The sequence below is a fragment of the Dendrobates tinctorius genome, unplaced genomic scaffold, assembly GCF_039654945.1.
Source record: "Dendrobates tinctorius isolate UK_male_01 unplaced genomic scaffold, ASM3965494v1 ptg000163l, whole genome shotgun sequence".
NCBI classification, from domain to species: domain Eukaryota; kingdom Metazoa; phylum Chordata; class Amphibia; order Anura; family Dendrobatidae; genus Dendrobates; species Dendrobates tinctorius.
The window spans coordinates 4,427,501-4,445,000 of record NW_027361830.1 but is presented as its reverse complement, the minus strand read 5'-3'; the positions used below and the strand labels follow the sequence as shown (position 1 = coordinate 4,445,000).

General features: G+C 41.1%; 1 protein-coding gene across 6 annotated transcripts in view; it reads left to right on the top strand.

Annotated features, from left to right (window-relative positions):
• GMDS (GDP-mannose 4,6-dehydratase) overlaps positions 1-17,500 on the top strand; it is a 944,793-nt gene that overhangs the window by 442,637 nt on the left and 484,656 nt on the right. For all 6 annotated transcript variants that reach the window (XM_073550144.1, XM_073550143.1, XM_073550145.1 and 3 more), the window contains one exon: positions 10,405-10,532. In XM_073550144.1, the coding sequence (XP_073406245.1) occupies positions 10,405-10,532 (128 nt within the window). The remainder of the gene's footprint in view (positions 1-10,404; positions 10,533-17,500) is intronic.

The window sequence follows — 17,500 nt, the reverse complement described above, 5'->3', positions numbered from 1 at the left end:
AATGACGTGTGTGTGTGTGTGTATATAGAATATATATATATATACGTATGTGTGTGTGTCTATATCTATTCTTTCGTTTGTGTTATAAAACCTGTCATAGGGCTCCATTATATGTCCATTTTGCAAGCCGGCGAGAAAATCTCAGCATACGGATTACATATGGATGCTTACATGCGCAAAATACGCGACCACACCTTGCTTACGGATGACATACGGACTACTATTTAGGGGTCATTCATCCGTATTACGCCTGTAAACTACAGACCGTATTTTGCGTTGGTTAGTGTGACCCTGGCCTTAGTGTCGTTTCTTGATGTGAAAGAATACTAGTGTCATCAGTCGGACTTCTTCTATTACTCCATTGTCCAGGTGTAATGTCTGTTGAAAACACTTTGGTACAGTAGGTGAAAAGTGGTCAGCATGGGCAACTAACTATTTACCTTTCTATCACACCTGAAACTGTTTTTCTGCAGTTCACTCTACAATAGCTCTTTTGAGGGTACAGATCAGACTTTGGTGGTCACTGGTTTATTAGTTGTTCTCGCTTAGATCCTTTTTGGTAGGTACTAACCACTGGTTACCTTTGACACCCACAACTAAGATGCAATTGAAAACCATACAGATGGGAACAAGCAAATTTACTGTTTAACACCCCATTCCATGTTTTTTTTTCCTCGTTTTTTCTTAAATCTCAGCGCTGGAGTAGTGACACTAATATAGGTTCCCTGACCCTAGGCATATACTCACCAACCACCTTCTGCAGCTGTTCCTGGTGCCTCTTTGGCCCCGCGCTGCCATCTTTTGACCGCAACTTTTCACTGGCCGAAAGAGCGAACGGTCACAAGGTTTAAATGTAAGTCTATGAGCGCCTTGTTCTGGCCTCTTTCTGCCTCTCATAGGCTAGTTTCACATTTGCGTCTTTTTGCGCAGCGCATCGTGCGCAAGTAGAAATGCATGTAAAAACGCACATGCGTTTTTGCATGTGTTTAAAGGGAAGGTGCCGCAATTTTATATAATTTGCAAAAAAATAGTAAGTTACAAAACATGTTGTTAAAGCAAATGTTGTACTAACCAGGATTTATGGTTTGTTTGTAATAATGTTTTCATGTAGCCACTGGGCGCTGACATCTTGATTTGCAGATCTGTGGAGGACTCATACAGTCTGCAAACATGGCCGTCCCTGGACATAGAAGACTGCGGTCGGCTTCCGACCGCACATTGCAGCCTCAGTAGCAGAGAACTGGGCACGCCCCTGTGGGCTGCACCATTCACTGCTGTAGGTGTGGCTGGGCGCCATTTTACTGTAGCCCAGTGCTATCTGCTGAGCTCCACTTACCCTCTATCACAGGACCACTTGTGGCATAACAGGTCCTGTGTTGTGAGGAGAGGCTGAAGAAAAGGAGAAGGTGGTCAGCAGAGGAGAGAAGCGCTCACTGGAGCCGGAGGATGGAGAGGGGTGAGTGCGGGTGACTTTCATCTATGCTCCTCTGTACTGCTTACTCCAGGCTCAGCCCTGTGCTTCCTGCTCCAGCGTCCTCCTGCTCTGTCTCTGCCTCCTCACTCACAGCCCCAGTGATCTCCGGTAATCTGACACCTTTGCTTTTATGGCTGTCTGAGGAGGACAGTGACATATACAGCCCATAGTCTTGTGTATAATTGGGGGGGGCTGGAAGTTTCACCAGTGTGGGCATATCTGTAATACTGTCTGCTGAGCCGTGTATCTAATCCTCTCCTGTGTGATACTGCCTGCTGAGCCGTGTATCTAATCCTCTCCTGTGTGATACTGCCTGCTGAGCCGTGTATCTAATCCTCTCCTGTGTGATACTGCCTGCTGAGCCATGTATCTAATCCTCTCCTGTGTGATACTGCCTGCTGAGCTGTGCATCTAATCCTCTTCTGTGTGATACTGCCTGCTGAGCCGTGTATCTAATCCTATCCTGTGTGATACTGACTGCTGAGCCGTGCATCTAATCCTCTTCTGTGTGATACTGCCTGCTGAGCCGTGCATCTAATCCTCTTCTGTGTGATACTGACTGCTGAGCTGTGTATCTAATCCTATCCTGTGTGATGCTGCCTGCTGAGCTGTGTATCTAATCCTATCCTGTGTGATACTGACTGCTGAGCCGTGTATCTAATCCTATCCTGTGTGATACTGACTGCTGAGCCGTGCATCTAATCCTCTTCTGTGTGATACTGCCTGCTGAGCCGTGCATCTAATCCTATCCTGTGTGATACTGACTGCTGAGCGGTGTATCTAATCCTATCCTGTGTGATGCTGCCTGCTGAGCCATGTATCTAATCTTATCCCGTGTGATACTGCTCTCCTGAAATACTCTGTGCTGCTGTCACTCTGCTCCCAGAATCCTTGCTGCCTGCCATCCTCGGTGACCGAAGACCCCATTCCTCTCCTCAGATCCCGTCCTGGCGATGTGTGAAACCGAGGGGACAGGGGCCTGATGTATGGTGGAAGGAGCAGGGCGACAGCAGCACAGAGTATTTCAGGAGAGCAGTGTGCTGGTCTGTGGGGGGCGCCCTGTTCGGTGCCAGGGATTGTACAAAGAGCGCTGTGTTTTATTCACATGGATGGACCGTCTGCTTGTCTGCTCCACAGAAATCCAGGAAACATGTCTGCTGATTGATGGCCTGTTCTGATCCAGACTTTACATGCAAAGACAGTCAGTAACTTTGCAAGCCCCATCAAAATGGCTGCTCACTGTGTTCCTAGATGTCATAGGTTTTTGTGCCAGATTTCAGTAGCTGCTCCCCCTAGTTTTAACAAGTGGAAATGCCAAACTTTTTAAAATTATTTTTCATATTTTGCAAAATTAAAAACAAACGATAATATTTTTTAAGAAAATGTAAACATTAATTCTTTTCATTTTTTCAATTGCTGAAAAAAAAATTTTTGGATGGCACCTTCCCTTTAAGTTTGCAGTTTTATGCGCATGCGTTTTCTAGGTGTCACATTTCACAAGGATAAAATCCTTGAAAAATCCTTGAAACAGACTCCACCAATGGGACGCCAGTGGGCATGTGTCATAGGAAGGGGATGGTTTAAACCAGTGTCTAGACATGTTTGCTCTTAAAATGTATGCGTACGCATGTCCATGCGCACGCCTGCGTTCCCATAGACTGTAATGCATTGTTTTGCCACATTCCGTGTAAAAGCGTACGCATGCGTTTTTTTTACTCCTTTGGGTGGACCCAAAAATGCAACATGTTGCGTCCGGCGCGTCTAGACGCACACCTGGAAAAACGCATGGCACGAAAACGCAGACTAAAGCATGCAAACGCAAGACCATGCATACGCCATGTTAAACATAGGGACGCATGCTCATGGATGCGCACGATGCGCTGCACACAAAAACGCTAATGTGAAACCAGCCATAGACTTGCATGAGAAGTGACCTCCACAACACCCAGCAAACACTGAAGCAATCCCACAGAGTGCAGGAGTGGTGCTATAATAATCAATTGATTGTGAAATTGTCATATCCATGCAGCCACACTCCCATTATCACTAAAGAATCCATTATCTTTTGAATCATCAATGTGAAAAACGCAAAACTTCTGATCTGTAGGATTTAGGGAAATTGTGGCCTCAAGTCTCTCCTGTGCAGAAGCAGATAGTTGGGACCTTAACATCACTTAGTCAAAAATAAATAATACTATCCGAGAGATTACTTTGTCTTTTTTTTTTTGTATTTTTGTTCCTTAACTTGTAGTTCTTCGAAATCTTTCCTCAGTCTCGTTGGTATTTTGAACTGTTCTTTAAAAAAAAGAAAAAAAAAATCTGTTCTGTGCTTTCTTAGCAAAATAAGATGGAGATTGCGTTGTACAGTTTATAAGGCAAATGTGCTCTTTTAAAAACGTGCACAGAAAAAGTAATTTGTTAAGAATTTTATTGCTGAGCAGCTGTAACCATAAGTTACAATTGGGCTGTTCAGTTCCATTCCTAGAAGACCACAAATATGCGTGACCTTATTTAAATAGATGTGGCTATTCATGATTTTACCTTGCACACAATTAAACCAATTTTTATATGTTTAACTCTAATATATCTCCGATATTGAGTTTGTCATCATTCTCGAGACATTTGTAATATAAATAATTGCAATATACGCATAGAAGCCATACTGACACCTTATGTTTAAATAGTCCCAGGTTCTGAAAAATGATTATCATTGTCATTACTACGCTCCGAACATTGCTGCCTGACACTCGCCTTGTTGGTCTTGTGTGCTGATAATGTAGTTCTTTAACTTTTGCAATCCACCACTGCCGAACTTTACTATAAGTTAATATCCAGGCATCCAAGCTGTGGAATGATTAAAATATCCAAAAGATATGAATGTCTAACTGAATTAAATCCAACATTTTACAGGGATGTTAATTAGACAGCAGACCACTATAAAATGTGCAAACTTCATACATTACAGTGAAAAGAGGATACAGAGGAGACTTGCATGTAGAAAGTTTAACTGGCCCCATGGCCCAATATTTTTACTTGATCTTGCCGATTATAAGGTTAGGTGACTGGAAGTGACAACAAGCACAGGTGATGATCGGAAGACTTTAGTATCTGTCAGAGGAGATTAACAATTAATGAATTTTGTGTATATTCCAGTGGTTAAAAAAGTTTTTCTTTTGTAGGAGAAAAATCAGCAACCTGATCCATCTGTATAAAAGCAGTAGGTTTCATTCTGGAAATAAAGGCCTGTTTGATCACTATCTAGTTAAAAAAAAAAAAAAAAACTTGGAGAAAAGAGAAATACAACATCATTGCCGAATATATAGATGTCAAACACTAGAGATATAGTGAGGGGCAAGGTTTCCTTTTTTTATACTGATTCTTCTTGTGTGTAGGGTAACCACAACTCTTCTATTTAGCTGTCAAATCGAGCAAGCATGGTGGCTCAGTGGTTTAGCACTGTTGCTTTGCTATGGATTCTCAGATTTTTTTTTTTTTCCCCACAAACCAATACCGATAGGGAATTTAGCTTGTGAACCCCAATGGGGTCAGTGATTGCAATGTCCGTAAAGCGCTGTGGAATATGAAGATGCTATATACCATAAATCAGTAAAATAAATTATGAAAATGCTGTTCTTATAAATTGATTTTCTGCTTTTCTTATGTTCTGTGAATTAAATAGAAAGGAAAAACAAGTATATACAGTACAAAACTGTTATATACAAGTTACAATTGGATTTTTTTTTTTTATCAGGGACTTTAAAGGGGTTTTACCAATAGTTTTCTATCACAAAATACTTGGAAACGCGTTATTTCTCGTTTCACACATAAGATCAACAATACTTCTCACTTTCATTTCTGGTCTAACACTTGCTGTCATATTTTATTCCATAATCATATGACCGGTTTGTGTGTGCTGTGTTCCAGAGTCTACCACAGTTCTGCCTGCATGAAGCACTCTATTCTAACCTCTTCTTTTTTCACTGCAGCATGGTTAGGAAACTGCAGTATGCTTGTGGGCTTGCTTGGCTTCTCAGTGATTTCTGCATATCCCATGGGATAGTCTTTTTGTGGAGAGTGACATGCCTGAAATGCCAGTGCAAAGAGCGTTATAGGCCATGCAGTGCTTCTCTGGGAAATTAAATATGAAATTTCCCTCTTCAGAGAGGAAGAGCACTTGCTCTATAGTGCCACCTAATGGATGTTACAATCTTAAAAGTCAATAACGTCCCATTTTAAGTTGCTTTGCCCGTTGATTTTTAGGATTGCTACATGCAATAGGTGGTGTGACACTAGCCACTACTCCCGGAGTACGTGAGACAGGATAGTGTAGATGTCTAAAGTCGGATACTAAGAATTTATCGTAAGCTAAGAGGAAAGAGAAAGACGTAGTAGTTGGGTCCCTGTCCGAGGTCGGAATTTCTGGGAATTGGCGGATCAAGACATAGGGCTAGGCAAACAGTCCGAATTCAGGCAGCGGTAGATCAGAGAACGCCACCACGAGTTTAGGCTACGACTGGCAGTAATCAGATAGAGATCCAACTAAGTAGCCAAGTAACAACCCAGGAACCCCAGGTCTTGATTGGATGGTTGGACACTGGCAGCTCAGCATGTTCCAGCCTCAGTTTGGACTGCTGAACTGTCTCACTGTGTCACACAGTGATTGGTGGACTTGGGACAGGTGGCTTTAGAAATGTAGTCTTCTTCCTCTTGCAATTTGCATATTAAATTTGTTTGAGGAGAATTGCCTTGCATGTAAGTCGTCTTATACTGGCATGTCAGTTGTCGCTCTCAATAAGGAGAAACATTACCCCTTAGACACCAGTCAGAGGCCTCATACAGCCCCATTAGATCCCTTGCTTTGCACTGAGAAAGGGCAACACTGTCTGCAAATAGAATAAAAGCCAAACCAGAATCTCTACAGTGGCATGTAAAAGTTAGGGTGTCAAAATTACTGTTATTGTGAACAGTTAATTTAATCTTCAACTTATCTCTATAAGGCCTCAAGTTAAAGATGACACATTTCCTATACTTTTTTTTTGCCCAAAATACATAAACAGTATATATTTTCATCTTTTAAATTTGTAAAAATTACTATAAGGAAAATGAGCCAAAGCAAAAGTTTGGAGGATGGTTAATACCTAGTAGCACTCCCTTTTGATATCACCACTTGTAAAAGCTTTTTGTAGCCAGCAAGGAGTCTTTCAATTCATGTTTGAGGAATTTTCATCTATTCTTCCTGGGAAAATTCTTCCAGTTCTGTGCGATTCCTGGGTAGTCTTGCATGCACGGCAATTTTGAGGTCTAGCCAGATTTTCAATGATGATCAGATCAGGAGTCTGTGAGGGCCATTATAAAACTTCCAGCTTGCCCCTTTTAAGTTAGTCTATTGTGGATTTTGACATGTTTAGGATCTTTATCCATTTGTAGAAGCCATTTTTTTCAATTTTTTTTTTTTTTTTTTTTTTTTTACAGATGGTGTTATGTTTGCATCAGGAATTTGTTAGGATTTCATTAAATCCTTTCTTCCCTCTACTTGAAATGTTCCCCGTGCCGTTGGCTCCAACACAAAACCAAAACATGATTGATCCACCCCCTTGCTTAATGGTTGTCAATATATTCTTTTCCTGAAATACTGTGCCCTTTTTCCTCCAGATATACCTTTGATCATTGTGGCCAGAGGCTTCTATTTTAACATCAGTCCACAGGACTGGTTTCCAAAATGTAGTAGGATTGTTTAGTTGTTGTTTTGCATACCTCTGATGCTGAATTTTATGGTGAGGAAGCTGGAGAGTTTTTTTCTGTTGACTATTCCATGAAAGCTATATTTGTGTCTCTGTAGAGTAGAACAATGTACCACAACTCCAGAGTCTGCTAAATCTTTCTGATGGTCTTTTGCAGTCAAGCGGGGGTTCTGTTTTTGCTTCTCTAGCAATCCTGCAAGCAACCCACTGAATTTTTGCTTGGTCTTCCAGACTTTATCTTGACCTTCACTGTTCCTGTTAACTGCCATTTCTTAATTACATTTTGAACTGAATAAAAGGTAACTTGAAAATGCTTTGCTCTCTTCTTATAGCCTTCTCCAACTTTGTGAGCCAACATCATTTTCAAGTGCAAGGCAGTTGCTTAGAAGAACCCATGGCTGCTGTTTTTTTTTTTTTTCCCCCACAAGGTTAGAGGAGACTGGTTTATAGAAAGCTGGGAAATTGGAGTCACCTGGCCTTTACCAACGATGATTAACCATAACAGACTAAGCTGAAACCTTGTCAGTTATATGTGCACTCAACTTTTACATGCCACTGTATTTGCAGACGCGTGTTTCGGGGTGTTAACCATCTCTAGTGCAAAGCAAGAGATCTGAAGTGGCTGTTAGAGAGGCATCAAACTGGGATCTAAGGGGCAACATTTCTCCCTGTGGAGAGTGATATACCTGACTTATAAGCCATACAATGCCTCCCTGGGAAATTAAAATATGCAAATTGCCTCTTCAGAGAGGAAGAATACTTGATCTATAGTGAAACCTATTGAAAGTAGCAATCCTAAAAGTCAATGTGGCAAGGCTTGTTAAAGAGTCGATATTGACTTTAAAGATTGCGGCTTCCAATAGAAGGCACTAATAAAATCTTTTAATCTCTGAAGAGGCATTTTGCATGCATATCCCAATGAAGTCTTGAAGCTTCTGGGCTGCTAAAAGGAAGATTTTGTTCGGAGCATGCATTGAAAACATTGAAAATCAAGGCTCTGGAAGAAGGTTTTTTTTTTATTATCCTTTTGCCAGCTCTCTACAATTTAGCAAAATGGCAGCAGAAACTCCAGCCATTTTACCGAATTTCTACAGAGCGAGTGCACACTTGACAGCTCGTCACGAGTATACTCGTTACTCTGATTTTCCCTATCATGCTTGGGTGATCTCCGAGTATTTTGACATGCTCGGAGATTGTGTTTGTCGACACAGCTGCATGATTTGTGGCTGCTGGACAGCCTGAATACATGTGGGGATTCCTAACAAACAGGCATTCCTCACATGTATTCAGCCTGTCTAGCAGCCGCAAATCATGCAACTGCGTCGACAAACACTAAATCTCCGAGCACTCCGAAATTGTGGGCGATCACCCAAGCATGCTCGGGAAAACCTGAGCAACGAGTTTACTCATCACTACTCGTCACTTCTCATCAAAGCCAGTGATTGAGCGCACTGTCACTGTGCATTGAAAAGGAATATTGCACAGTGCCAAAAGAGCTCATACTGAGCATACGTTAGAATTGACAATCAACGCATCATCCACATAGCAGGCACTATGCAAACATCTGCAATAGACATTACTGATGACTCTTCATTTTGGAGTGGGGACAGAGGCTTGCGGAATTTTCTAATGTAGTACTTAAATTGTTATAGAAAAATGCTAGGATTTGTATTGTGTTGGACAAAAATGTCAACGCATCAAATCCAGCAGAAATGTTCACATACATTACACGACTAAAAAATTTTTTTACCATGTCATTGTATTCTAGTCTAAATAGTTTTGCTATCATTGACACAATGTGTACTGACCCTTCCAGTACCATTTTATGATAAATATTGTGGGACGAATTGCCAGTACAAAAAAATTCACTAGACAATAAACAACCAGCTATAGGTTGCCAGTGGAACATGATCCTGGCATTTTTTTTATTGTGCACCAAGTAGTATAACAAAATGGACATCCAGCCCTTTGCCAAGGGGAAAAATACACAGGTAGATTGTGTAAGCACATGGGTACTATAAATACTTTTTATGAGCAAAAGTTTAATTTCCTTTAAATCCCACTTACCAATAAAACTGTGCTTTTTTGTTTATTTTAAAGTGTACCTTTGATATATAATACCATTAGCACCATTTGAGTTTGTTTTAAACAGTCCTTGTCTGTGCAATGATATAATATGTTTGGCACGTTCATTCAGTTATTCAGTAGCACATCTGTTTGCTCTGAGTTTTGGCATATTTTGCCTGGCAAAGGCTCAGTCTTCAGAATATTTATTTAAAGGGAAACTGTCACATCCAGAGAAGTTATTTACCTGCAGTTATATGGTTAATCTGCAGTTAAATATTGCTTAAGTCTTGTTTAGCTAGCTTACTGGAGTAGCGGCTACATGGAGAAAATGACATTTTGTCCACCCTGCAGCTGCTTGCTGACAATCAGGGCATTGCCGGGATCTGTTAGTCACTACTCTCTACACAGTGATGATACTGTATTCACTTAGTGATACTTAGGTGGAGAATGATATCTATGCTGGCTGTCAATCAAAGATATTCATCATATTTATTGAGGCACGCTCCCCTTCCAAGTTTTAGCTTGTCTTACTCCAGCATGCTTTCTGTTTGACTGGCTTCTAAAATGGCATCCTAGTATATCCTCCTACCCCTTTCATAAATTTAATATAGAGCTAACAGATGTGATTACAGTGACATGCAAATGATAGCTATAGTTACATTTTTTCCCCCAAACTATGACTTTGCCAGCTGCTATTATTGACAATAAAAAGTGTATTCCTCCTTGTACTCATTTCTAAAGCTAGGGTGGTCTTAGATGTCTGTCTTCCATACTAGTGTTTCCCTTTGTATAACCTTTTGCATTTTATGTTTATAAACTGACATTCCAATTGATTTTCCTTGGCCTTCTGCCTAGATTGAATATTGAAGCAGCGAATTAGGAATGCTTAAGAAGTTTTGGAGAGAAAAGATGTGAAAGGGGAGCTTGCGACTCTGGCAATTGAAGCTTCTTAGCTTACTCAAATGATGAACGAGATGCCATGGTTATTGAAGTGGGGAGGAAGGCTTCAGATGAGGATTGAGGAATAGAAGAAATTACTTTGAGGTGGAAAACTAATGGTCTTCTGCCAGATATTAAGTCCTTGGCGGGACAATTCTAACTATCTTTTATCTTTCATTTCAGGAGCAAACTTTGTAACCCGAAAAATTAGCCGTTCAGTAGCTAAGATTCACCTCGGACAGATGGAGTGTTTCAGCCTTGGGAATCTGGATGCCAAGAGAGATTGGGGTCATGCCAAGGACTACGTTGAGGTAGGATAAAGGCCAGAATCCCTTTGTAAAACAGTGATTTTGTTAGGCTGAAATGTTAATGCACCATTGCTAAATAAAACTGTGTGACTTATAAGGGGTATCTTTTTGACAAAGGTGGAAAGCTATCCCAGTTGTCTTCTCAACATCATTCATGTTCCTACATTTGTAAAATCAGTATATTCATAAGTTACATTTTCATCTAACTTATACAGCAAATTTGTTAAAAGGTTTAGGATATGTTCAGTAGCATTTTTGACAGGGATTTTTGTGGCAAGGCAAGAAAAAAAAATCTGAAATTCTTTTTTGGTGAAGGTTTTTTTTGCATGCTTCCAGTGGATTCAGAGGGCAAATGTGATGTGTTTTTTTTCCTGCTCAAAATTCCCTCAAAATTGTGACTTGAAATTTTATATTCTACACTCAGAATAAGTGTGCCACGTGTGCTATAGACACTTTTTTTTTAATTTATATCCAATAAAAGGCTTATTTTAAGAGTATTTTAAGCTGGGTAGATTGTAGAGCAAAGCAAGTAGGTGAACATACCCTTAGGACCATAAAAGTAATTATATTGCTGGGTCATATAAAAAACAAGTTATATGGCAGACAATTGACAAGATTAAACCTGTCTTTTCTGGCCACTAATGAATATTTCATCACTAAGAAAATAAACTGAGAATTTGTATGTAAATGAAGGTTTTAGTGCCCCAAAGGTGGGGCGATTCCTGGTTATGTCATTAATCCTCTGCATTACCAGCCTATAGCAGCTTGAATTAAAAAAATAAGTGTCTCTTTGTCACTGTTGATTGCAGGGCCGATCATACCTCAGTCGGGTTGAACTTTTCTCCTACTACAACCGAGCTGGCAATGTAATTACCGTAGTTACTTTTTGCCTATAACTTTGCTTCAGTGTCATCCAAATCGTTATATTTTCCGTTTGCATTGTGAACAAGTACCAAATGTAAAGGAAGAGACACTGATAACAGTTGGAAGTTTCTTTGAGAAGATTCCTAGCCAGACACTATTTCTCTTCCCCTTGAACTTCCCTAACCTGTTAGAAGATTAGCTCCTGCCTTAGTAATAACAATGCAGATAGTGCCTTTTCCTTATTTAATGGGAAAAGTGGCTTCATATCTTAAGTAGAGATCAGTTTTATTTCATAGTGGTTTCCGGAGGTCCACTTAAGAGGAAATTTATGATACATTCTTGCCATTATAGGTATTCTTGCACTTTTACAATCTTTTTTTCAGTTTGTGGAAAGCAACCCACGATTTACGTGAAAAGAGGAAGGCATCAAGTACACCTCCACCTGCAGTGGAAAGCTTATGTATTTATGGTTATTGCAGTCTAGAAATAAAATCTCATGGTGCATTTTGGTTGGCTTAAAGGCCCTTTTACATTTAGCGATGCACCAGCGATCCGACCCGGTCAGGATCGCTGGTGCATCGCTAAATGATCGCTAGTGAGCTTTCATACAGAAAGATCTCACAGCGATGCAGCAGCGACGCAGCGCACGATACTTACCATTCACACACAGCGATCCTGGCGTCCTCCCGCACGCGTCGCTGGACGTCACAGCAGGAAGCGCCCGACGAGAAATGGAGCCGGACAGTCTCGCGCGATCAGCGATGGACAGCGGGGGAGCCGGTCGCTGGTAAGTATCACACATAGCGATATCGCTAGCAATATCGCTATAACGTCACAAAACCAGTGACGTTTTAGCGATATTGCTAGCGATATCGCTTAGTGTAAAACCCCCTTAAATGTTCCTGATAATCATGCCATGTAAAAAGGCTACTAATCCCCTGCTGAAAGTGAAAAACTCTTGTTTGTCAGGTTAAATAATTTAAGCAAGCTTAATACTAATGGTTCTTGGCAGCACATCATTTCGTATACACTGAGAATGTGCTGCCGAGAACAATGATATTCTATACGTTCAGGACAATTGTACTGCTGACTGTTCTGTGCGCATGCAATGAGGTCAGCCTCTCTGAGCGATTGCATTCCACTTCTATGTTGTCATTTGGCAATCATTTAACAACTGCCATCAACCAATGTATAACCAATCTTAAAAAGATAGGGGTTGACCAGCACCTAAAATGTCCTTTCTAAACATCGGTCTTTACATCCTAACCATTTTTGTAATTAGCTTTTTATATACAATACCCCACACTTTTTCTCCCTAACTAATCTCTAAAAGTGTATTTTACGGCACTTCCTGTGACGCTCTTTTTGTTTGAGAGGAGTCTCCTAACAGGACGTCACAGGAGGCTGGGTCTACACTCAGTTCCCTGCAGCATCTATCGCAGATCTTGCAGAGATCCTACAGTTTCTTACATAGCTGCCCTATGAGAATGTCCTGGATCCATGATGTTATAAGCTGCAGGAGAGGTGAGCACAGAGCCAGCACTCTGCTTCTATCACCGGCGTTGCATTTTCGAACTGTGAAACAAGATGTCGTTCGTAGGGCTGTGGAGTCTGAGTCGGTGTTCGTTTTGGTGGAGTCGATATAAAATGGACACTCCAAAAATATATAATAAATTGGGCACATTAGTTCAATGCAGGATGTGTTGTAAATGTTTTCATAAGAATTTGTAAAGTTAGGAAATGTCTTATAAATATCTGTTCTGTTCCTGATCTAAGGATCTCCGCTTTTAGTTGAGGTGAACCTTTGCTACACTTTATTTGTGGTGGGTAAAATGGTAAGTATTTGATACACTGCCAATTTTGGAAGTTTTCCAACCTACGAAAAATGGAAAGGTCTGTAATTTTTATCATATGTACACATTTACACACATAAAAAAACACAGAAAATCAAGTATGATTTTTAAATAATTCAAATACTAATTTAATGCAATAAAATGCAATTTATCACTAATCAGCAAGAATTTTGGCTCACAGACCTGTTTTTTTTTCTCTTTAAGAAGCATTCCTATTCTGCTATCATTGCATGTATTACCATAATTGCATCTGTTTGGACTAGTTACCTGTATAAAAGATCTCTGTCCACACAAACACTCCAGCCTCTCTACCATGGCCAAGACCAAAGAGCTGCCTACGTACTCCAAAATTATAGACCTGCACAAGACTGGGATGAGCTGCAGGGCAATAGGCAAGCAGAGTGGGGAGACCGCAGCAACTGTTGGTGCAATTATTAGATAATGGAAGAAACACAAGATGACTATCAATCTTACTCCGTCTGGGGCTCCATGCAAGATCTTGTCTCATTGAGTAAGGTTGATTCTGAGAAAGGTCAGGAATCTGCCCAGAACTACACGGGAGGACCTGGTCAATGACCCGAGGAGAGCTGGGACCACAGTCTCAAACATTACTGTTAGTAAAACATTACTGTCATGGATTAAAATCCTGCAGGGCACGCAAGATCCCCCTGCTCACTCTAGCTCATGTCCAGTCCCATTTAAAGTTTGCCAATGACCATCTGGGTGATCCAGAGGAGGCATGGGAGAAGGTTTCTGTGTGTATAAGGGCTTCTTAAAGAAAAACAAACATTCAGGGTGCGCCTCACAAAATTAGAATATCATGAAAAAGTTAATTTATTTCAGTTCTTCAATACAAAAAGTGAAACTCGTATAGAGTCATTACAGAGTGATCTATTTCAAGTGTTTATTTCTGTTTGTTGACAATTATGGCTTACAACCAATAAAAATCCACAAGTCATTATCTCAGTAAATTAGAATACTTTAGAACACCAGCTTGAAAAATGATTTTAAAATCTGAAATGTTGGCCTATGGAAATATATGTTCAGTAAGTGCACTCATTACTTCATTAATGTGGAGTGGTATGGAGGTGATCAGCCTGTGGCACTGTTGAGGTGTCATGGATGCCCAGGATTGCTTTGATAGCAGCCTTCAGCTCGTTTGCATTGTTGGGTCTAGTGTCTCATCTTCCTCTTGACAATACTCCATAGATTCTTTATGGGGTTAAGGTCAGACGAGTTTACTGCCAATCAAGCTAAGTGATACTGTTTTTAAACCAGGTATTGGCACCTGTCCACACTGCCGAAAGTACCAAGTCCTGCAGGAGATTGAAATTTCCATTTCCAAATAGCTTGTCAGCGAGGGAAGCATGAAGTGCTCTAAAATTCCCTGGTATATGGCTGAGCTGACTTTGGTCTTGATAAAACACAGTGGAACTACATCTGCAGATGACATGGCTCCCGAAATCGTCATTGATTGTGGAAACATTTACACTAGACTTCAAGCAGCATAGATTGTGTGCCTCTCCACTCTTCCTCCAGACTCTGGGACCTTGATTTCCAAATGAAATGCAAAATTTAGTTTCCTTGTGGAGTGTGTCAATGACTGCCTTCTGGACATCTGTCAAGCAAGCAGTCTTCCCCAGAGGTGTATCTAGGTTTTCCGTCATTCCGTTTGGCAACCCTCACCCCTACCCCCTGCGATTTGCACACTTAGCCACGTGCCGACAAGCTGCTCTTCCTATTTCTCTCAATCTTCAGTGAAAAACAGAGAAGCTGGAAGAGAACCTCGTTGTCATTTGGCAGTAAGATTGAAATCACATATGAGTGATATGGCTGCTGTAGTCCGTGAACAGAGCTGAATCCTGACAGTCAGTATATTGCATGCTGTTAGGCATACTACAGGGCTTCATTTTATAGTTAGAGTACGTCCAGGTTTGAGAGAGAGTGACTGCAGACTTTCATGTGACCTGCAGGCTTCTGAACTTTCACAGTGCACGCACGGTACACTTCTGATTCTTTCTTGCACAAGTATGTGATTTGTATACTTCTGGCCACATTCCAACTAGACCTCTACAGTCTTGCTCAATTCATTTTCATTGAGTGAGGCCACTCTTGTCTAGTTGGCACGTGACCACATGTATAGAAATCACCGGCACAAGAGTCCTGACAGCGTGCAGTGTGCACTGTGAGAATTCAAAAGCCTGCACACTCATCACAAACTTGAACAACCCCTTTAATGCTCCTAACATATGAGAATAGTAAGTATCGCAAAAAATTCTTACATCCAGGTACCTTATAGATGACATTGTCTCCGGAGTCGTTCTTTCTTTTTGAGATTTCTCATCCACAGCTAGTCTCTGCAGACTTCTATCTTCTCCAGTCTTCTGCAGCATATCCCCATGTGATGCTCTTAAAGATAGTGTCATTATAATGCTGCTGAATAAAAATATCTGTGCTACGCTGAACCCCTGAATAAATTATTGCCTGTCACTATATTCCTTGCACTGAATATGACCCATACCCTGTCCCTCTTATGGTACATGTTGTCCATATTGCCCTCTCCTTTCCATACTGGTCCCCTTTTCACATTGTCCTCTCACATGGTGTCCCCACTTTAGGGCCCATTCCCTCTACTGTACCCCTCACCACACTTGGCTTACTATCCCTTCCCGGCTGTGCCCTTGCACTGTCCCCCAAGCTACCCTCCCCCACTACACACTCACTATTCTATTCCCACTCACTCCCCCCACCCCCCGGTATTGTCCACTCACACTATTCCAATCATTAGTTTCCTCATACGTTTCCCCCTCCCTCATCATACATTTACCTTTCTATACTGTCTCCTCCCACATCCCAGCGACTCCCCATACTGTGTCCTCACCCATCCCATCATCCTCATTACCCATACTGTCTGCATACATTTTCCTCTCTTCACCCATTCCTCCACTCACCATACTGTGTATGCACCCATCCCTCCACACTGTTTCTTCATGCAAGCACCCATCTTATTCCTTGCTCCTCATATTGTCTTCACATTTCTCCTGCTTTCCCCCCATTGTCTGCACCTGTCTTGCTCCATACTTGCCCTAAAATTATTCCTGTGACACTAAATCTCCCACACACAGTAAATCACCACACACAGTAACCCCCCCACAGACACACACACACAATAAATCTCCCCCCATCAATTGTACTTGCTTGAAAGACGCAAATAAAATTGTTCACTGGGAGAGGGCGCGCAGCATGTCCCCAGTCTGGGTGGAGTAGGAGCAGAAAAATTCAGCCGTTGGGGAAGACACTTCAAGCCGCCGCATTAGGCGGCCTGGCTGCCTCCCCCTCCCCCTAGTGCCAGCTGCGCCTGGAGCACATGCCCCGGCGCCCCCCACATGATATGCCTCTGCATAAAGCGCACACATCTTGCTGTCTATAGAGGAAATCTAGAATGAGAGAAATGTGCCTCACATATGGCTGGCTCCTTGTAGGGCTTTGTGAATTACGGTAAATAAAAAAAAGCTACAAAATGTGAAAGTCCAAGCCCTCTACAGATTTGAGTGCACAGTAAGAGATGCTCACGGTTATTGGGGACAGAGTACTTATTCGGACATATGATGTGCATGAGCACAGTTGCAAACATCTTGCATCAAATTGTCTGATAGCGAAGTAGCAAGTGGTAAAACTGCTAGCATGTTACACAATGAACATAACATGCTCAAAGGCTCCAAGTGGCATTATATTCATGGCACCTACCACTACAGGAAGTGCTTCATCTTATATGAATTTTTCTATCAGTTTTTGGTTTACTGAACCTGTTGTGAATAGTTTTATCAAGGTTTTGTTTTTTCTTAGAATTTTTTTTTTGGAAAAATCTATTGCAGCCTTTTGATTGAAAAGTGTCTAGTTTGTAGCATTTCAGCCAGGAGCTGCTTCAAATAAGTGGCATCTACTTTTCTTTTCATTTAAAAGATGCTAAAAAGCCTGTGCTTATGAACTGCAAGTACTTTTTTCCATAGAAATTATTAGAAATTTGGAGCCTTTTTTGAATGATTTTTTCATTGTTTTCATCAGCAGAGCTGCTCAAAACCACTTGAAAAAAGCAGTGTGAACATACCTTAAGACTAGATGTAGATACAGTAGTCATTAAAACAACCATAAAACCCAAATGGGCTTGTTCTTGCCATCAAATAGGACTGGTATTTCTTTAGTGTAATATGTTAAACTGGAATATTTGGCATTTTTCTCAGCTTCAGAAACCTC